Source organism: Trachypithecus francoisi, unplaced genomic scaffold (genome assembly GCF_009764315.1).
Source record: "Trachypithecus francoisi isolate TF-2019V2 unplaced genomic scaffold, Tfra_2.0 Lachesis_group11, whole genome shotgun sequence".
Classification (NCBI taxonomy): Eukaryota; Metazoa; Chordata; class Mammalia; order Primates; family Cercopithecidae; genus Trachypithecus; species Trachypithecus francoisi.
Genome location: NW_022681456.1, coordinates 53,804,636 through 53,827,196, shown reverse-complemented (window position 1 = coordinate 53,827,196; position 22,561 = coordinate 53,804,636). Strand labels below are relative to the sequence as shown.

The 22,561-nt window shown below is 33.7% G+C and overlaps 1 protein-coding gene across 6 annotated transcripts in view; it reads right to left on the bottom strand.

Moving 5' to 3' along the window:
* The window catches only part of PPP1R12A (protein phosphatase 1 regulatory subunit 12A), a 160,389-nt gene that overhangs the window by 13,132 nt on the left and 124,696 nt on the right, over nt 1-22,561 (bottom strand). For 2 of the 6 annotated variants that reach the window (XM_033221164.1, XM_033221167.1), the window contains exons 11-22: nt 21,976-22,070; nt 20,765-20,869; nt 19,704-19,871; nt 19,131-19,307; nt 13,443-13,533; nt 12,206-12,406; nt 11,793-11,961; nt 10,634-10,755; nt 8,564-8,629; nt 4,634-4,650; nt 2,769-2,904; nt 562-666 (exon numbers count right to left, since the gene is read on the bottom strand). In XM_033221164.1, coding sequence (XP_033077055.1) covers nt 562-666; nt 2,769-2,904; nt 4,634-4,650; nt 8,564-8,629; nt 10,634-10,755; nt 11,793-11,961; nt 12,206-12,406; nt 13,443-13,533; nt 19,131-19,307; nt 19,704-19,871; nt 20,765-20,869; nt 21,976-22,070 — 1,452 coding nt within the window. The remainder of the gene's footprint in view (nt 1-561; nt 667-2,768; nt 2,905-4,633; nt 4,651-8,563; nt 8,630-10,633; nt 10,756-11,792; nt 11,962-12,205; nt 12,407-13,442; nt 13,534-19,130; nt 19,308-19,703; nt 19,872-20,764; nt 20,870-21,975; nt 22,071-22,561) is intronic. The other 4 variants (XM_033221166.1, XM_033221169.1, XM_033221168.1 and 1 more) reach the window with 4 other exon arrangements.

Here is a 22,561-nt window from a genome sequence, read left to right as displayed (position 1 = left end):
GAACTAATGTTCCATGGAAATGGAAAAGTGGCTTGGGAAACAATTGCTAGATCATATGTACAAGGTTGTGAGTTTTGCTTGGCTATCCCAATTTTATTGTCCAAATTTATCTTCTCTAGGCTGCTGCAGAGAAGGAACTTACAAAAGGAGTTATGATTAAAATTACCTTCTTCCAGCACTATAATATAAAATAACCTTTACTTGAATAAACAGAAAATATTTGTAATAAATAAAAATTTTTATATGGCTATAAGATGATTCTGTATAGATGCTTTTAATGTTTTAATGTCTTGCTACATTTGGTATTCTGGAAATAAACATTTAAAATCTTGACATACCACAACATTGGAATTAAAAGGCTTTTTATACGTTGACTTTTGACTGTAAGACTGTTTTTTAAATTTACTTCAGAAAAAGTAAATAATCCATAAAACAGCATTATCTTCTGTTATCAATTATCAAACTTCTATTTAGAGTATTAGAAAAAATTTTAATACCATTTTTAGATGGAATAAATCACAACCATTACCTTGAGAGTAACAAAAAGAAAAGGATACAAACCTGGGTGGCCTTTTCCAACTGTAATTTAAGATCTGTTAGTTCCATATTTGTATCATGTAGCTGTGCCTTCAGCTTTTCATTTTCAGCTAGAATTTGTTCATAAAGCTATAAAAATTAGGGTAAAAGAAAAAATTACTTTTCTGCTCTCCTATTACTTTAAAATTTCTCATTGATTACTTTCCAATATTAAAACAGCTTAATGTAGCATATGAACTATAAAAGATACATTTAAAAAATCCTTCATGGTTGCAAAGCACAGACTGTTGGTTATGCAAGTGTGTTTGTCCCATATAAAATCTTAAAATTAGTTCCAGCATTCAAAAATCAAGACTTGACAGAAAAATCGGACTTTTCAGGTTATCTTAAAAAAGATTCAGTCATCTGATAAAGAGGGACCACATACCTGCACAGCAACTACAGCTAGGGCTAAGGAGTCACTGTGATCTTTATTTGGAGTCCATGAGGTTTTCTGCCCATCACTCTCTCTTGAATTCCCAGAAATGAGATGGAGTACTAGCTGTTATTTATCATTATACTTCTATATTGCTTATAGTAAAGTTAAAAGGCAAATGACGTATTTCCTGAAATATTTCAAATCCGGGATAAGATCCAAGACCTTCCCCTTTTCTAATGTTTTGTCTTTCTTAACACTGCTTCTTCCTTACCCCTGCTTTACTAATTCCACACCCCCGCTTTACTACTTCCACACCCCTGCTTTACTACTTCCACCATAATTCTGGCTATGATCATCTCTTATCTATTTACTATTCTAATTCCCTGATCGCCCTCTAATCTGTTTTGTATATAGGAGCTAAAATTAACTTTTCAAAATGAAAATCTCGTCATTTTCATAGGACAACCATTCCATTTCCACCCACAAATTAAAAACTCTTGAATGGCTTCCCCATGTTCTTAGCATACAAAAAATCTTACAGTGGCCTATAAGGCACTGCATGATCTGGTCTCAGCCTACACAACTGCTGCCTCAAATAAATATTTCTTCCACTCTACTAGCCATAATTAAAATTTAATTATTCCAATGCATCATGTATTCTCCTCCCACCAGGTCTATGTGCGTGTAGTTCCATTCCATTTGGAATAATTTTCTCTCCCATTTTTGCCAGTTAACTATTAGTAATCCTTCCGTGTTTGGCTGAAACCACACTTCCTTTGGAAATCAATCCACTTTCTTTTTTTTTTTTTTGAGACAAAGTTTCCCTCTTGTTGCCCAGGCTGGAGTGCAATGGCATGATCTCAGCTCACTGCAACCTCTGCCTCCTGGGTTCAAGTGATTCTCCTGCCTCAGCCTCCTGAGTAGTTGGGATTATAGGCATGCGCCACCACATCCGGGATAATTTTGTATTTTTAGTAGAGATGGGGTTTCTCCAGGTTGGTCTGGCTGGTCTCGAACTCCCGACTTCAAGTGATCTGCCTGCCTCGCCTCCCAAAGTGCTGGGATTACAGGCATGAGCCACTGTGCCCAGCCAAGGAAATCAATCTACTTTCTTTTGTTATATACTTTTATAAAATTGCTTTTCTACTTCAGGTTAACTGTCTCCATTATTTATTCTACATTCATTAGTATGACTATATAATAAGGTCTCTCTCCCCCACTACATGGAAGATGCCCACGAGAGCAAGATAACATCTTCATCTCCATTTGCCCATGAGTAGAATCTCTCTACTTAGCACAGTTCAATTCTTTATTGAATAAATGATGAATCTTACTCATAATGTAAAATGATTCTCTCCCTCACCCGTTCCCCTAACTTGGCTTTTAAAAAAGTATGTAATTCAGACAGCTGCCAGATAACTGGGGACATGTACAAATGCCATAAGCTTTCTCCTTCAATATATTCTCTTAGGAAAAGCCATCTTCTGTTTGGCTGCTTCCTAGTAACAAACAAAGAAACAAAGTGTGCATACATTTGTGTGCACCTGTTTACTGAATGCTCCTTTCCAGCTCAATCATAGCAATGACTTGAGATACTTAAATGTAAAATCATCTTGGATGATTTTCTCTTCCATTTAATAAATAAACAGCTATTTACATTCTACTTACCATCACTTGCCAAAAACTGAAAATGAAAATAAGTTATTTCAAAATACTCATTTCATTATGAGTTTTTAAAATAACATTTGAATATGAGTATCTCAACATAAAAGATTACTTATTTTTATTAAATATAACTAAATAACCCCAGTACCTTTTTGAAGTCAGTTGAGTCATCCTTTTCTAGCCTGCCGCTATAAGGTTTTCTTTCTTCCAAGTAACTGTACGATCCAGAGCGACCCAGCAAGGAATCATATCGATCACCAGCTGATGTAGAACTGGTTTCATATCTTCAAAAGATTTAAATAAAAAACCTTGTTATAGGCTTTTACAACTTATATTAACATACATCCTAGTACATATGTTATATAGATGATAAAACATACATATAACTTGACAGTTCAAAAGTGTAGGTCACAGTCTCCCTCTGTTATCTGATTAATTTTTGTGATATATAAGAAGTGGGAAGTTATTTTATTTTTTGAGATAGGGTCTCACTCTGCTGCCCAGGCTGGAGTGCAGTGGCATGATCTCCGCTCACTGCACTCGACTTCTCGGGCTCAAGTGATTCTTCTACCTCAGCCCCTTGGGTTGCTGGGACTACAGGCACATGATATCATGCCTAATTCTGTACTTTTGGTAGAGATGGGGTTTCAACATGTTGCCCAGGCTGGTCTTGAACTTCTGGGCTCAAGCAATTCACATGCCTCAGCCTCCCAAAGTGTTGGGAGACTACAGGAATGAGCCACTGCACCCAGCTATTTTTTAATTCTACTAATTTCCGTTAATTGAGGAAGAGAGTCAACATTTCTATGTTTAAAAGCCAAAACTGGTTTCATATGATTAATATTTTAAATTGTACATTTCCTCCCACATTTTAATATTTCCAAAACCAGAAAATGGCTTACAATTGATGATGCATTCTCGTTTAATTGGTAGCACCTTTCCTTTTTTTAGTAGTAGGTAACACAATGGTGTCCTAAAAATGAATAATGTCTTAGATTTGATGAAATAAAGTATATCCAAAGTGACAGGTAATGGCTTTGTCCTAAACAGGAAAAACAAATCTTACTGGTAAAGGATAATTTTCTTATTATCTGGTTCTGAAATTCAGATTACCTTTTCTGACAGATGCCATTGGCTCTGCATTTCAATTCAATAGAATCATCAGCAGACAGAAATTTATTATTGGTCTTACAGGGCTGTGGTTAACAATGATAAGAGAAATGGAATGGAGGCCAAAATCAAGGATATAGTGGAGGTTCTCTGAAAAAATGGATAATTTTGAATTAGGTGACACTTTTTTTTTTGTTTGTTTTGTTTTTAAAGACACAGGGTCTCACTGTGTCCAGTGAGGAGTACAGGCTGGAGTGCAGTGGCACAATCATAGCTCACTATAACCTTGAACTCCTGGGGGCTCAAGTGATACTTCTGACTCAGCCTCCCCAGTAGTTAGGAATAGAGGAGCATGTAGTCATGCCTAGATAATTAAGAAAAAAATTTTTTTTTTTTTTTGGTAGAGATGGAGTCTTGATGTTGTCCACTCTGGTTTTCAACTCCTGGACTCAAGCGATGCTCCTGCCTCAGCCTCCCCAAGTGCTAGGATTACAGGCTTGAGCTAGATGACACTTTTTAAAGTGTCTTCATTGGTTCTCTTTTGTCTAAAGCAGGGCTACATAAGAGAAGATTCTGAATACTTAATCAAATATATTTCTGGCCAAGTGTGGGTTTTATCAGTCCCTGATGTTAATAATGAGATAGTTGAACTAACTTAAGAAACTTTGGAATACCTCTGTTGTAGAGATTTGGGAAAAAATCTCACTTGCTTTGACTAGTGATCTAGAAGTAAAGCCTTTAACAAAGACAGCTAGTAACAATGATAAGGCCATCAAAATTTCTGTAATTTTTTTATTATCAAATAATTCTATAAACTTACAAAATCCATAAATTCCTAGCAAAACATTTTTAACAAAGATAAAAATAAGAAAAAATGTCAATTAAAAAATAAATAAAACATACCTAGAAATGGAATCCGTCTAGAAAGAAAGAGAAAAACATAGGCATAGTAAATTTTTATGTTTTCATTAAACTATTAACCTCTGATTAAGTAAATTTAATGTAGTACCAATAGTATTTTCAAACTATTAAACTAACATCTGTTTTCTACATATGCTTTAATTTACTGAGGTTGTTTTAGAAAGAGGTTCTAGAATACAGAATCACTGTATATTTTCACAGGCATATCATCATGCAATTACATGTGGCAATTTATGGGTATCTCCTGTGACTTCCTACAATAATCACTTACAATATTTTTTACTTAAAAAAGAGACTAAGAAAGATATCTATTACATATACCCACTGAGCAGGAGGAAGTAATATATTTACATTAAGAAATGTCGAGGTTACTTATAAGCAGTCATTTTACTCATTTTTGTGTCTGAGGCAATGAGAAGCAAACAAATGAACACCTAAGGTAATTATACATAACAGTATATACATATTTTGTTTAAAATTTACTTTCTGGAAATCTAGCTATATACCTTTAAGGTTAGCAGTTAGGTGATAGGAAATTTAATTTTCTCAAGCAAGTGGTATGCTACACTCAAGTTCCAGAAAGTCTTATTTAAATGGCGAAATGATTAATAGGGTAAACCACTCTTATTGGGGGCCAAAGTAGTCTTTTTCAGTAGTGAAATTTAGCCTTTTCTTTTTCTATTGAAATACTCACTGATTCTATAATTTAACTATACAGAATGGTTTGTTAAACTTCTTAATTTAAATATTAGTGATTTCCCATTATATTTACCTTTGGAGATACTGTAAAATTACTAGGTTACTTTTGGGATTGTTAAGCCTATTTTGGACTAAAAATGTTTTACTAAAGTCTATGTAAATTTCCTCTGCAAAACCAATTTTAACTTTGCTCCTTCCATTGTTTTTTAAGGTAATGTTTTGTTTTATTGATTTACTCTTTGGTTTTACAACAACTAACAATTTTAAAGAATAAATTTCAATTTTCAACATATTCAAATTCAGTAAAATGGCCATTCATGAACTAAAATGTCTACATATCAAACAAAAATAATACATCTCACCTTATAGTTTGCACTCACACTCACTGATTTAAATTTTAAAAATAGAAAGTCTAGTCACAGCAATCACTCAAATTCCATTTGTCTTTAAAAATCATGGTGTTATCACTGATTATTATTACTGTTTTTGACATGAGGTGTAGCTCTGTTTCCTAGGCTGGAGTGCAGTGATATGATCACAGCTTACTACAGCCTCGATTTCCTGGCCCAAGTGATCCTTCTGCCTCAGCCTCCCAGTTAGCTGGGATTACACGCATGCAACACCATATCCGACTAATTTCTTAAATTTACTGTTGAGATAGGGTCTCCCTGCGTTGCCCAGGTTGGTCTTCAACTCCTGGGCTCAAGCAACCCTCCCACCTCAACCTCCCAGAGTGTTGGGATTATAGGCGTGAGCCACCATGCCAGGCCTATCATTTAAAAACTTTTAAGAATTGTGGTAAAAACCACATAATGTAAAATTTACTATGTAAACTGTTTTTTAGAGTATATAGTTCAGTATTTTTAATTATATTCATATTGTTTTGCAAAAGATCTCTAGAATTTTTTCATCTTGCAAAAATAAAACTCTATATCCATTGAACAATTTCCTTTGTCTTCCTCTTCCTAGCTCTCGCAACAATGGTTCTACTTTCTGTTTCTATGATACCCAAATAAAATAAGTGGAATCACATAGTTTTTGTCTTTTTGTAACTTGCTTATTTCATTTAGCATAATGCCCTTGTTCCCCAAATTTTAAGATTAATTTTCCAAAGTAAAAATATGTTTTTAAAGATAAAGATTAAAACATATAGAAAGATATTCAGAAATATCTTTCTGACTATGGTATTATAAGTTCATATAATGGTATACAAAGTTCCTGTGTAATTTCTCATCCCTCCATTCTCTAGATAACCACTGTTACCTAACCAACCTTTTCTGGACACATAACATCTATGTGAATATAGAAAATATTGATCTACACACATACATTGCATCTTATTTATTTATCTACATCCATTCTTCCTTTTTCTCATGGTGTAGTAGTTACTAGGTTTAGGTGAGATGACATGTAGCCCATGTTGGTAGCAAAATCGCTGCAACAGTTCAGTGATAGGCCCTGTCTATCCTAAGCCAACTATAATCTCATCCCTATGAGGTAAATCAGCCTGAGGATGAAGCCGACACAAAGGACTGCAGAATATAACTGGAGTACATTTTCTTTGTTTAATCCAGTTTGACTTAGGTTTCATATTGTTATTTATATTTGTTATATTTATTTATATGTTATTCATTACTTATAACTAAAAGAACTCCAACCTATTTAATAGAACAATCTATTTGTTCTATTAACAATAGATTGTTCTAACAAATAGAACAATCTATTTGTTCTATTTGTTCTATTAAATAGGTTGGAGTTCTTTTAGTTATAAGTAATGAATTAATCTATTTAAAGTAAACAAAAAACACTTAAATTGAAAATAAAAAATTTTTCTTTTTAGAAACAATGTTCCTCTTCACCTTAATGTATCTCACATATAATTTTAACAGTAAAACTAAATACAATATACATCAATATGCTTCAAAATTACAACTTTAAAAGCCAGATAATCTCCCTTCCACTCCAGCTTGGTGGGGGTTGGAGTCTGCATGATAAGGCAATGAGAGGTGTCAGACGGGGAAAGTTTACTAATTTCCTCCCCTCTTGTTTACCTGTCCATTGTTTTTCATGGAAAGATGAGAATTTACAGGGTACCACTGGGAAAGGAAGATGATGGATAAGTTGATAGAATATAATAAAGAAGGGACATAGGTAAATTGGGGAGTTCTGATAACTGATAAGCAAATAGTTTAGGTAACAGTTAAAGCTTTAGGTCTGCAAATAATGTAACCTCAGAACCAATTCACTCCTCAATGTCTGGCCACCTAAAGATAAAATAAAATTTTGGGGTGGAACTAGGCAAACCTGGCCCTAAAATAATGTTCAGTTACCTAGCAAAGGCAATCCACTTTTGTTCACTTCATGTTACTGTAGATCCTTGCTGATTAAAAAGAAATGTGTTTGCTCTATTAAGGAACTTCAACTCAAAATGAATAAAATAATATTAATATGACCAGAATGCTATTTCAGGCTAAACAATGCCAGGTTTAGAACTAACTCGTGTTGTTCAGCTCTATCCTCATATGAACAGAAATATTTTAAATATTTTTTAGCTTTCTGCACAGCCAAACAATCAGGAAGCAGGTAGGGGAACTTTCAACCCTTGCTGGCTATGCAGCCTTGCCATTCAAACTTGCTTTAAGTCCTTCATCAGTACTGAGAGGAAAAAAATGTCTTTTAGATTCTAAACATAAAAATCTGTTGCAGACTCTAAATTTCTAAATATATGTAAAAGAAAGTTAAAAGACGCCTATCTTCTCCAGAACATAATTTTGAAATAAAATCTACAGAAATAAAATCTGAGCCTACTACTTTCGGATTTCCACTACTTCTGAGTAGCTTTTAGATATTTTCCTTTGGCCAAGGGTACTATTTCTTTTTTTGCTTTTTCTTTTAACTCCAAAGGTTAAATGACATACAATAAATTACATGCACTTAGAGTGTACAATTTGGTGAGTTTTGACAGTTCTCTATATCCATAAAACCACTGCTAGGATCAAGACCCAGAACATTTTCATCACCTCCAAAACATTATTTTGTGACCCTTCCCAGTCCTTTTAATCCTGATCCCCAGGCAAACACTGATATTGGATACCCGGCATGTAGGTAGAGTATGCAATAACTGTTTTGCATGAATAAATATAATAAAACACAATTTAAAAGGATTATTAAAAAATATGAATACCTCTCAATACAAAAAGTAATGGTATTTACCTGAGTTTCTTTCTTATTGGATCCCTCTTCTGTGTCTGATTGTTGTTCTTGTTCATTTTCATCACTCTAAAAATAGATTGCCAATTTATTTTAGGAAATTTTACTAATAATTTCAAAAATTATTTTTTAAAATAATTTTTCGGAGTCCTCTCTCAGAATATACATTGAGACATTTGTAGATAAAATGAGACGTCTAGGATTTTCTTCTAAATAATATGGGAGTTGGGGGATAGGGTGGGAATTTAGCTGAAAAAATGAATACTTGGGGTAGGGCTCCTCACACTATTCTGTTACTTCTATAAAGTATAACTTTTCTATATTAAAAATCAAAGGAAAAATAGAAAACTATTTTTTGATTTCCCCATCTGCTCTTCCTTTGTCATTTATGTATGATTTTCCTTCTCTTTTTAAACTTTTAAAAATAGACATGCACTCTTGATTCATCAAGTCGAATATATATTTTGTCCACAGCATGGACAATGCGAAGATATTAAAACTCTTGAACTCCATTTAATACTTTCCTATATCTTTGTGCTACTGTTTTCATATGCCTTAGCTCTTTATGTATTTTAAGCTGCATATGACAATGTTATTTGTGGTACATTTAATTAATTAATTAATTAGTAATTAAGTAAAATGAAAATGGACTAAAACACTGCAATTAAAAAAAGTTCAGAAAAAAGTTGACCTAAATATGTTGTTTATAAAAAAAAAACAAATAAATTGAAAATAACGGAAAATATATATTATACAAAGATAATCAAAGAAAGCTTTTCAAAAAAGCAGAATTTAAGGTAAGATACAATATTAAGAGATAAAGAGGAACATACAGTGAGAGATGGGTCAGTTTAACAGGAAGACAGCTGATTCCATGTTTTCAGTGAAAGAATAGTTAGAAATTTTCTTTAAAAAAATATTTTTATAACAATAGAAGTAAATGTACTGCTACATACAATAGCACAGCTATATCTTATAAACATAACACTGAGTTATAAAATTTATAGTTCTAGTCAAGTGCTCTTCAAAAACAGGCATAGTTAACTATGGTGTTAGAAATCAGGATATTAGTTAACTTTGAAAATGAGGATAATAGGGATTGAGAGGGAGAATATGGGGGCAATCTACACTGCTGCTTTTATTCATCATTCTGAGTGGTGATTACATAGATATGTTCCCATTGTGCTAATCCATTAAGCTATACATGTATGAGTTATATTTCTGAACATGCCATACTTCAATAAAAGGTTTATTTTTTAGAAAATGGACACAAAATCAATGAATAGCCATGTCAGGCCTACATTCAAGGATCAGGAAAAAAACACTAATTTTTACAAGACTGTTGTAATTTGATAAGCAAAGCACTGTTTCTATTTAGCATGCCTTGAGATGGAAGTAATCTGTAATGTAGATCTTATAATGGTATTTATGAAAGTGAAATTTAAATAGACTCCTTAGATATTCTTAACAGATGTTTTTACAAGTAAAGGAGCAGTTTAGCTATTATAAAATAATCAATACATGCACTCTGAGCTTCAGACATTATTATTTCTATTCCATAATTAGGTCAGAACTACTCCTTTTAAGTAGTACCAACAATCTAAGTAGTTAACTATCCTTAAAAATAACTTTTCTTATTTAACAACTCAACTCAGAAAACACAGTGACGATTTAAGGAATATATAATCTAAGGCATATAAGAAATTATTAGTATGTACTTCTGGACACATTAAGAATACCACTGCTGGGTGCGGTGGCTCATGCCTGTAATCCCAGCACTTTGGGAGGCCGAGGTGGGCAGATCATGAGGTCAGGAGATCGAGACCATCCTGGCTAACACAGTGAAACCCCACCTCTACTAAAAAATACAAAAAATTAGCCGGGCATGGTGGGGTGCACCTGTAGTCCCAACTACTTGGGAGGCTGAGGCAGGAGAATGGCGTGAATCCAGGAGGCAGAGCTTGCAGTGAGCCAAGATCACGCAACTGCATGCCAGCTGGGGTGACAGAGCAAGACTCTGTTTCAAAAAAAAAAAAGAATACTATCAAATAATGTATTTTAATAGATTCTCACATCTTGTGTCCAAAATGAAACTCCTGTAGATCTTCTTTTCTCTCTTGGTCGCCGTCGTTCTCTAATTGATTTAGATTGTGATTTATCTTCTCCTTCTTTTTCCTCTTCTCTTTTTTCTCCCTCTGTTAAGGATTGCAATAAACCACAATATAGCAATATATCTTGACAATATTTTGCAAGGTAACTGTAAAAACAATGGGTAAAATAGGCCAGGGGACTATCCAGGGGAATGGAAGATAGGCAGCTGCTACTGCTTAGCTCCAGCCAGTTGTTGAGAATTCAGACCCAGTGTTGCCAGATCTGCCAACTTTTCAAGAAATGACAAAAATCTGAAGTTTGAAGTGAGTATCTCTAATATTAAATGTTGGTTCAACATTTTTACAAACACGATGTAGGCCTCACATATAGTAGCTTAAAGAACGGAAATATCTCAATGATCAATATAAGAAAATATATAGTTGGAAATTGGGAATAAACTTTATTTTCTGGTGTTTATTCTACATTATTACTGATATTATCATGACTAATACTGTAAGATTTAGGCTTTAAAATATAAAATGCCTATAATTAAAAGTAATTTTATTTAGTACTTATCTCTGATTTAAAGTAGGAATTACTCAGAATTTAAACAGAAAGTTTATATAAAATAATAGGAAATGGTAATAATGAGTAACAATATGCCAATATATAGTTGAGATAAATGTATTTTTCAAGAAATAAGCATAAAAAATGTGTTTTAGTGAGATCATTACATGTATTTAGTAATTTCAGTTTACAACAATTTCACAAAAACCATTTAAATGATATGATCTACACAGTAGGCAAGAAATAGCTTGAAGCATCAGAAAAGTACTACAGTAATAAATTGCTTCTAAAAATAGTCACCCACCAGTTCTATATTAACTTTTCTTTGCAGGTGGACATGAAGATTTTTGTGAAATATTAGGTTATAAAAATATTAATATCAACTGCAGGCCATATTATTTTCTATTTCTGTTTTCTACTTTTCTCATTCTCAACCTTCATATTCTTTCGGTTTAGGTTCAATGAATCACAAGTTAAGATGCTGTTCCTTTTCTGTTGAATTACTATTTAGGAAACCCTAATCCAAGGGATTATATGAAGAAAGCAAAGTGTTTTCAAAATTTGCTATTCTTACCTCTTTCATTTTCTTTTGTTATTCCTCTGGGGTAAACAGAAGTTATGCCTACAAGACTATTTGGCCTGTTTAGTTGACTTGAAGGAGAGAGTGAACTGCTCATAGTAGAAAGTGAAGAGGATGGAGTGGCTGAACTTGAAGTTGATACTGGCCTATAACGCTGGTAAGTCTGTGAAACATTAAGATAAAAACCATTTGAAACACTAAACACAATTAAAAACATATAAAATACTTAAAACTTCATTTCAAAGAAAAAGTAGTGTTCCAATCATGCCAAAGTAATTCAAATTTCCAGCTAAAATCCTTTACAGTATTTTGTATATGGTTTGTTGGTATATAAATCTCTTGTATGTTGAGGATCATAAGGACAATTCATACCATTTGACTTAAAAGTGTTTTTGATATACTGTTACCTCATCATACGTTCTGGAGTATTTTTGTTTATATTCGTCTTCTCTAGATGTTTCTGACTCCTTCTTTTCTTCTTGTTTCTCTTTATCTTGTTTTTCTTTTTCCTCTTTTTCTTTTTCTTCATTTTCTTGTTCTCTGGTTCGGGTAGGACGATTTCTTCCTATTGTTTTCTCAGCTTCTTGAAGATCAGTTAATGTCACTCCCTGCACACACAAAAAGATCAATATAATTATGAGATGCATTAAAGCTTGTTCAAAGGAATATTTTAGAAATAGATATATCACATACAAATGCAATAAAAGTCAAATATGCATGTTTAGAATTGGTTTGCAAATGGAAACAGCAAGTTACATTTATTCTATGAAGAATCACCATTAGCAAGCACAATGATAGCTACTGGATACTCTATGCATATAAATGTTTCCCACAAGTTCAAAGTAGGGAAGAATAGCCAGTATATATACTGTTTGTATATTATATTATAAATATTTATGTTTATATATGTCTCTCTGTGTGTGTATATATGTGTGTTTATATCTATATATACATGCATGACAATTGCTAAGGCTTAAAAGAGATTTCAATAAATTTTTCAAGATTTGACCTTGAAGAACAGGTTAGATTTCAAGAAGTGAAAAGTATAGGCAGAAAAAGTGTATTAAGGCCCTAGCAAATAGTTCAGCTTGAAAGCTAAGTAATGGAAAGGACAGACAGCTGAATCTGGACTGTGGACCTTCCTAACTGTGGAAAAGTAGAAAGACACAAAAGTATGCATCATATATAGCATAATTAGAATGGCAAAACAGAGGTAAGGAGATCACCAGCCTGAATGACATTTTTTTCATACTTGCACATTAGCTGTTAAATATACCTAATATAAGAGCCTATTCTCTGCCCAAACTTCCAAATATTCATAGAACTTTTAAATAGTTATTAGACATCATATATGATTATTCTAACCAAATACCCTGTGCCACACACTGTATTAGGAATAAGGATAAAATACTCAAAAAGACACAAAGGCATACGCTAATTAGATGAAATATAATAGTAACAGAGTAACCATACAAAAGGCTATGAGTAACCTTTACCTTTTGAGGATTTACTCACACTATATACTGACATCAATATTTTCACAACAAAGTGAAAAAGAGAAAGGTAACTTGTTTTACGTGTGTGTGTATATATGTTTTATATGCTACTTATGTAAGTTTTATGTATTAATTACATTAACCATACCTGTGTTGATCTTCTAGATTGTCTTGCTTGTCTAGATCTTGCTTTTCTTTGGGATTCAGACTCTTCATCCCTAACAGGAGTGAGGTATGATCTACAGTAATAGATTAAAAAAACCGTTAGTTGTAAATGTAGTAACTGTGAATGTAAATATCTATCAATGTATATGAATAAAACATACAGGTTTAGTATTTTAATAAGTTTTAAGGAAAAGTCTCCAGAAAATGGTCTTTGAAATTCAATAATGCAATTCGATAATTTCTTTTTAGATTGGAACTAGTTATATTTTAATAATTATATCTTAACATCACATTTTAACTTCCTAACTACATTTTTAAAAACAATGTAATTTAATTTTAAGATGAAACCATATTTTTAAAAAGGATTTAGAGAACTGAAGATTATCTTCTGCCTCCTTCTACCCCCTCCACCACCTCTGAGACAGCTAGACCAGTCCCTCCTCTTCCTCCTCAATGTGAGGACGAAGAGAATTCTGACCTTTGTGATGACCCACTTCCACTTAATTAGTAAATATATTTTTCTTCCTTATGAGTATCTTAACATTCTTTTCTCTAGCTTACTTTATAGTAAGAATAGAGTATATATGTAACATATAATATATGTGCTAATCAACCGCTTATGTTATTGGTAAGGCTTGCAGTCAATGGTAGCCTATTAATTTAGATCTAGGGGATTCAAAAGTTATATGCAAATTTTTGACTGCACAGGGAGTCAGCACTCCTAACTCTTGCAATGTTCAAGGGTCAACTGCATCTCTATCTTCTATGCTGTTTAAATTTATTAAGTTTATTCCATGTATTCCCCTCTTAAAACCCAAGGCAACAAATCTAGTGAGTTTTCTTTATTCAAATGCTGCCTTTTTTTTTTTTTGAGACGGAGTCTCACTCTGTGGCCCAGGCTGGAGTGCTGGGGCATGATATCGGCTCACTGCAAGCTCCGCCTTCCAGGTTCACGCCATTCTCCTGCCGCAGCCTCCCGTGTAGCTGGGACTACAGGCGCCCGCCACCACGCCCAGCTATTTTTTTTGTATTTTGAGTAGAGAAGGGGTTTCACCCTGTTAGCTAGGATGGTCTCGATCTCCTGACCTCGTGATCCGCCCACCTCGGCCTCCCAAAGTGCTGGATTACAGGCGTGAGTCACCGCGCCAGCTCAAATGCTACTTTTAAAAAAGGCTCTTTCTTGGCCGAGCGCGGTGGCTCACGCCTGTAATCCCAGTGCTTTGTAAGGCCGAGACAGGCGGATCACCTGAAGTCAGGAGTTCGAGACCAGCCTGACCAACATGGAGAAACCCCATCTCTACTAAAAATACAAAAGTAGCCGGGCTTGGTGGTGCATGCCTGTAATCCCAGCTACTCAGGAGGCTGAGGCAGGGGAACTACTTGAACCCGGGAGGTGGAGGTTATGGTAAGCTGAGATTGTGCCATTGTATTCCAGCCTGGGCAACTAGAGAAAAACTCTGTCTCAAAAAAACACTTTCTTTTGTTAGCTTTAGCATTCTTCTCAATGTGTAATTCATTTTTTTAGCCTAACACTATTCATACAATTATAATAAACCTCTGAATTTACTGTGGGTTTTATGCCTTTTCTCTGCGTCCTTTAAAGCTCTCAGTTCATCAAGTATAGCACATCTTCAAACATCCTTAGAATCATCTACCATTTTCTCAAAACTTTTGAGAGCCCTCATTCCTTTTATATATATAAGGAAATCATATTTCTTTCTCCAACCCTGAAATTTTTGGTAACTGCTTCTCTAAAACTATAATATATGATACTATTCTTAGCATTCACCTCCTTAGATAATTAACCCTAAGATGACCAGGTAATTTCTCACGCAAGATCTTAGTTGCCTCAATTCATCAATTAACTCTTACTTATTGCTTAAAATTAGTTCTGAGAACTGGTTCTTCTTGCTGTTTCTACATAATTACATTTGTAGCTAAGTCAAGAAATTCACAAGATGGAGTTTTACTTGAATGGGACATCCAATAAACTTATATTAAGATGAAAACTCCATCACTATTATACTTTGACTTTAATTTTATTTAGCTATAAGAGATACTATGTTTTTATAACTATTATAGTGAGTTTCCTGGGACAAGTAATTCAAAAGGAATAAGAGAATAACTAATAATCTTGTTATTAAAATTTAAGAACATTAATTCTGGGATATAAGAGGGGCTTGGGCTTGTTACAAAAAATGGCTGTATAAATTAGGGAAATGCTACATATTCTAACCTTCTCTAGGAAAATCACAATAACATATTAAAAGATCCGTGATATGAGAAATGTAACCTGTATTAACTTGGCTTAACTCAGTATTTCCCAAGACCATTTAAATAGAGAATCCTCCACCCCGACCCATTTTGTGGTATATCCAGTAAATATAGAAAAGTGCTCCTAAGAACATCAGCCTGGAAAATGTCCAATGGCTATTTTTTCCATTCATTCATTTAATTTAAGTATGTACCTACTGGCCCTATGCAATTTATTACTTTTCAGACTTCTACCAAATGAAGAGAAGAAAAAATAAAAGGAGATTAAACTTAAGTGTGATAGTTAATCTGGTTAAACAAAGTTTAGGGCAGACTGTGTATAGTAGCTCATGCCTGTATTCCAGCACATTAGGAGGTCAAGGTGGGAAGACTGCCTGAGGCCAGGAGTTTGAGACCAGCCTAGGCAACATAGTGAGACTCCATCTCTACAAAAATTTAAAAAATTAGCTGGGTGTGATGGCACACCTGTAGTCCCAGCTACTCAGGAGGCTGAGGTGAGAGGATCCCTTGAACCCAGGAGGTCATGGCTGCAGAAGCTATCATCACACAACCACACACAGCCTGGGTGACTGAGATCCTGTCTTGGAAAAAAAAAAAAAAGGTTCACAGCAAGACAGATAGGGTGCATGTTATCACTTTAGTATTTCATGAGCTGCTCTAAAACTAAACATGAACGTGAACTACTGTCAGATTTGACTACAGTCAAATGTTTCATATTTAGTTTATAACAGAGAAACTTGCATTGACACTTGGCTCTTTTTTCTTACCATAGCAAATAGTACTATCAACCACTACACTCTCTCCCAATGAACCTGGATTCCTTTTCAATAGTTTCAAATTGCCATAAAAGTCAATAAATCTATCATACCTGGTTTCACATATGAAGGTTAGGGGGATAAAAGTTACTAACTGAAAGACTTACAAAAGCTGCACCTGCAGATAATTTTAATTTTCCATGTGACATTCATCCCAAATTAGCATAAAAATATAGCTTATCAATTTGTAATATAAACACATTTCCTTTATTTGATAATTACCATCTAATATTCAGTTCCTTTCTCCTCCTTTGGGGTACCTATCTAGAGCAGACCTCTAAGAATACGACATACAGAAGAAAAATAATTTATATATTTTATGTACTTTTAATTGCAAAGAGCTGATCATTAAAAGATGGTAGAATACATCTACCAAACCCCATTGTTGCCTTTGTCATTGCTATATCACACTGACCTACTGCATCTCTTTCTTAGAACTATACAGGGTATATAATTTTATTCCTTAAATGCTTACCATTTTCTGAGCAACCCAAAGAGTATACCTGTGTTGACTTTTTTTGTTGTTGTTGTTTTAGCCACAGTATATTCTCAAATCACCATATATACATTTTTAAGACAAATTTTAAATCATATACATTTCAGAACCATTGATGAAATTTAAATAAAAGACAAACAGAAGAGACCAACAATGTATTCAAGATTGCAAACGATTATTTCACATGGAACAAAACACAAACACTGATATCACTGCAAACATCACTGAAACAAGGTAAGACAAAAAACCTCTATAATATAGACCACAAAAAATGTCACCAGACACATTTTTTTCTTACGCAATTAGAATATGTTGTGTTTAAAAATATATCCAAGTGTTTAATTTTCAATCTTCAATGTCTTCCATTAAAACTAACTAGGACTAATTCTAAAAGTCAAAACTCAATTCTCTTCAGCAGAATAAACAATCTGTGGATTAATCATCATAATTTGTTCTGAAACAATTGATAATACTGGGGAGACATTTATTAGGTTTTGTCACTGGAGAAATTTTCAAAAGCACTGAATGCTAGAGACAGAAAAGATTCTAGAGGTTAAAAATATAAATCAAACACCTCATTTAACAGAAGAGATTCTGACTCAAAGATAATTCTAACCTTAAGAATCAAGGCAGAGTAAGGAGTTAAGAAACCAAGAATTTCTGATCCTTCTTCCTTTCAACAACCCCTCCCAACCCCACCAACAAAAAGTGAACACCTCAAACTTATTTAAGTTTGATTAAATGATGGATACTAATTTCTGTTGGCTCTATGGTCTTACTGAGAGCACTACAACAACCTAAAACTGACTTAAGTTTATAGGAAAAAAGGGACGAATAATTAAAATATAATATGACCTATACTGGTACTCAAATCACAAACCACCACTTGCAGTGGCATTATAAAAGTACCACTAAATTTCATCATAGAAGTACAAACAAAACCTAAATATAGACAAAAACTAAATATACAATGATAGAAGAAAAAGTTAACACTAATTTATTACTTTTCACATATTCAAACACAAATATTACTGTGAGGCCATTACTACTACAGGCCAGGCACTTCACTTGGCAACAGAGAAAAAAACTCTGTATGTAACTACTACATGACAGAAATAAATCAAAGTTAATCTGGTCAGTATTTTAGTAAAAAAAAATTAGTTATATAATTTAATTTTGTAAGAATAAAATATAAAAATAAGGCTGACATTTGGTTTCCTAAGGTTTTCTTTTTTTTTTTCAAGAGGAAAAAAAAGCTAGGGACTATGCATAATATAGCAGAAAGAACTGAACTAATTTTCCTGCAATCTTGGGGCGAGCCTCAGCCCTCACACCAATAAACCATACAAAAGTAAAATAGTCACATATTATCTCTGGGTCTGTTTCCTTCGGTAAAGCAAGGAAATCCCAAAAGATAGTAAGCTCCTTTGTACATCTATGATTCCATGCCAATAGGCAGCAACAGAAAGTGAGCAATGTTTTAAAAATATTTAAGCCTACAAAATAAATTCAAACTCTTTGAAAAAAATCTAAATAGTAAGTGCTTTCTATGTATCAGAGACAAAACTAAATGAATGTATTCAACACACTTAAAATTATCTGGCTTACACTTATGCACAGAAGTCTTTCCTTACCAAGAGAATCTTCACATAAAATTCTCAAAATCAACAGGAACAAAACAGTTCGACATTCTTCAAATTTCTTAATGGAGGAAACAATGAAAATAACGATAAAACCTGTTTTTGTCATGTTGCATTTAATTTTCCGTGTGCTGTGTGTTCAGTTCTTCATAAAAAAATTTTTTTTGAAATAAAACCACTTTAGAAACTAAAATGTTTAAGTAAGAAAACAACTGTCTTGCTCACTGACTTTAAACAAAAAAAATATTACTTCTGTCAGAGATGGATCACAAAGCCTAAATACAAATAATTGCTAGTTGTATTTAGTTTTGAGCTGACAGGGTATTTCATCTATTACTCTACTGGAGAGATGGTCATCAACCTCACGAGATCTTTTTCAAAACAAAAAAAAACCTTGATCACTGGGCAAGATATATCACAGCAGTACTGTTATGACCTTTACACACCTGCGTCTCTCCCTGACCTCTGTTGTGGAGGAGACAGTGCCAGCAGTAGTTGTAGTCAGGGTTGTGGTAGAAGCTGCAGCATTTACAACAGTTGGAGCAACAGGAATGGTCACTGCCGTAGGAACACTGTCCTTTTCTTTTTCAGTACTATCCTCAGCCCACAAACGATTTGAGGTACTATAGCATCATAAGCAGCAACACAAAAAAGAGAAAAGGAAAACAGCTAAACAATGAAAGCACTTTCTAGCAGCTGAAAACACATGACTACAGGGATGGATTTTTTTAAAATGCAAGGTGAAACATCCTTAAATTATGAACCAAAAAGCTCTCCCAGAGTTGTCAAAGAGAGAAATTTACATTTTAAGCAGTCTAATTCAAGGAAAGTTCATTGTTCAGGAACTTAAATTTTCCCCCAGACATGCATAATTGCCTCATGTTGAACCAATTTTTGTTTGCGAATAAATTTAACAAGATAAATGAGAAAATCCAGAGCCCCACAATCTTCTAAACAAAAACGCATGCACATACATAAGCACACAGTAGACCTGAGCACAAAATGTATCTGTGACTTACCTGCTTTGTGTGCCTGCTGAGGAAGAACCCGTTGTAATCTTTGTAGTAGTGCTTGTGCTGGAAAGCAGGCTTTTCTGAAGCCCAGCTGCAGAGGTAACTGTTGGTGTTGATGTGGTGCTTGGAACACTAGAACTAATCAAATCATCTTGTCTTCTACCAAAGGAGCAACTAAACAAAAGAGTCATATCTATATAGGATGTGTTTGTATGTGTATTCTAGAGTTAATGTCTATACGTTATACAAATTACAAGGCTAGAAAAAAATTAAAAACTGTGTTCCTAAATACACCACCAGCTCCAGCACCAAGAGTTGCATCTACGACTTGCTAGAGTTTAGACAATTTCACTAATTTGGTAGTGTATCATTTTAGTGCCTCCTCCCAACTTTCTCAGCAAGACAATGATCTGATATTTCACATTTCTGAAACTATTCCACACCATATGGTCATGCCAGGCTGAGCCTGAAAAACACACTTTGGTTTTGTATTACCCACGGAAAACAAGACGTTGACATTTTTTGAAGAAAATTATTTCAGCAATGGGTCAGATACCTCGGAAGTAACCAATGCCTACATGAAACTTGTTCACATCTTACTCTTCTTTTTGGTTGCTTTTAGTAAAGAAATTGTTTATAGGGCTTTTTTTCCCTCTTCAACATGATATTACCAACATTCCAATTGAAAGCATTTCCATAGCTCTGAGTTCTAGGGCAAGGCAAATCTTTCCAGATCAACAATGACAACTAGATCAATTAAGACAATGGCCTGTTTAAGTTGTTCTAGTCAAGGAGTTCCTTCTAAAGGAGTTCCTCTTAAATATGTAACAATCTAAAAAACATTTCATAATATTTGAAGCTTAATTATATACTAGAAAGGCATAAGAACAAATTATCATCCATCTTTAAATATATATCCTGTGTTTAGAGTAAGTTTTAAACAACAAAAACTCATTTAATAAAAACACGTATTTGTTTAAAATGATGTTAAACTGAGGGCTCCAAACAAATTGCCTCATATTTTTATAAATGAATACGTAAAAACCACTTAAGAATAATATTATTACCTTTTATGATAAGTTGATCCTTCATTAATTGAGCTATTTTTTTTAAGATCATCTTCCCATTTTCTCCTTGTATATGAACTACTTGTTCGCAAACTTGAAGAATCTCTGTTAAAAGAACACCCTTCAGATTCTGGTAGATAATTTTAAAATGGGATTAAAAAGGCTGTACACCAGTAAATATTAATATAAGCTGAAACTAGCAAAAACCTTTGGGAGGACACTTGGGAATATTTATCAAGAAGATAAAATAATTTCAGTACTAAGATTATACCCTAAGGTATAATTTTTCCCCTAAGTATAGGGGGAAAATTCAGATATTTACAGAAATATACTTTTTGATCACAAAATATAAAGTAGGGGAGATGCTTACTTTAACTGGAGAAGATCTAATTTATAGTATACTACGTGCCAATAAAAAACAATACTTATTAAAAATATATATTAACATAAAAGACTGCTTATGAGATCTCAGGGGAAAAAAATCAAAAGCTGGACATTATAACATGATTACAAGTATATTAAAAAGTTCTTGGCCAGCCACGGTGGCTCACGCCTGTAACCCAGCAGTTTGAGAGGCCGAGGTGGGTGGATCACGAGGTCAGGAGTTCAAGACCAGCCTGGCCAAGATGGTGAAACCCTGTCTCTATGAAAAATATAAAAATTAGCCGGGCGTTGTGGCAGGTGCCTGTAACCCCAGCTACTTGAGAGACTGAGGCAGAGAACTGCTTGAACCCGAGAGGTGGAGGTTGCAGTGAACCGAGATTGTGCCACTGCACTCCAGCATGAGCGAGAGTGAGACTCTGTCTCAAAAAAAAAAAAAAATTCAAATTCTATAAGCTGAAAAATAGGAAGAAACAAACTAAAATATTTAAACAAAAATATTAAAACAAACTAAAACGATTAAGTCAGGGCTTTCCTTCCCTTCTTCTTTCCCCTTTCCTAAATGTTCCAAATATTTAGAGAACTTAGTTTGCGACCTATCTCCTCCCACTTTCCTCTCTGTTCCAGCCACAACTTCTTTGCTATTTCATGAACATACTAAGTCTGCACCTCCTCAGGACTATGTAGTTGGTATTTTCTCCTTCAGGAATACCCTCCATCTCTTCCCACAATACATATCCACACATAATTACAATGCTAATGTATTAACTCTCATGCTAGATAATAAAGATTTTATAATGAATGCATAAAGCAAATAAAAATAAACTCACCTGTTTTCTTTCTCTTCAATGTCAGATGTACTGGCTAGTCGTCTTGGTATTGTAGGTGCAACATATGCAAGCCTAGTTCCTTTACTATCTTTCTCCTACACAACAGAGAAACAAATAAGTAAAAATTAATTTGTGTACTGACTATAGACAATGCTAAAAGTATTAAGAAAAAGTTATTCAATAATGTATAATTACATACCTATCATAGTTTACAGTATTTCAACAATTCCTAAACTCTAAAATTAATGTCAATCAATAATCAGTCTGTTCAAACTAGTTTTCTTTCTCTTTTAGTCTAGAATCAGATAACATTTTAACTAAGAAAGGAAAAAAATTCCTCCACATTTTAATGACTTTTTTAAAACTTCTATAGCAGATTAAAGTAATACTGTGTCATAAGCTGAAATATCTTTATTTCTTCCACAGAAATAAAGTTTCAAATATGGTTCACTGAGAGGTCTCAAGCATTTATATTATACAAGCTATTCAGAACCTTGATAATCAGTGCTCTCAAATACATCAAAATAGTCAAAACAAATATTATTTACATTGTATTTATCCAAATATGGCTAACAGTGTGTAGTGA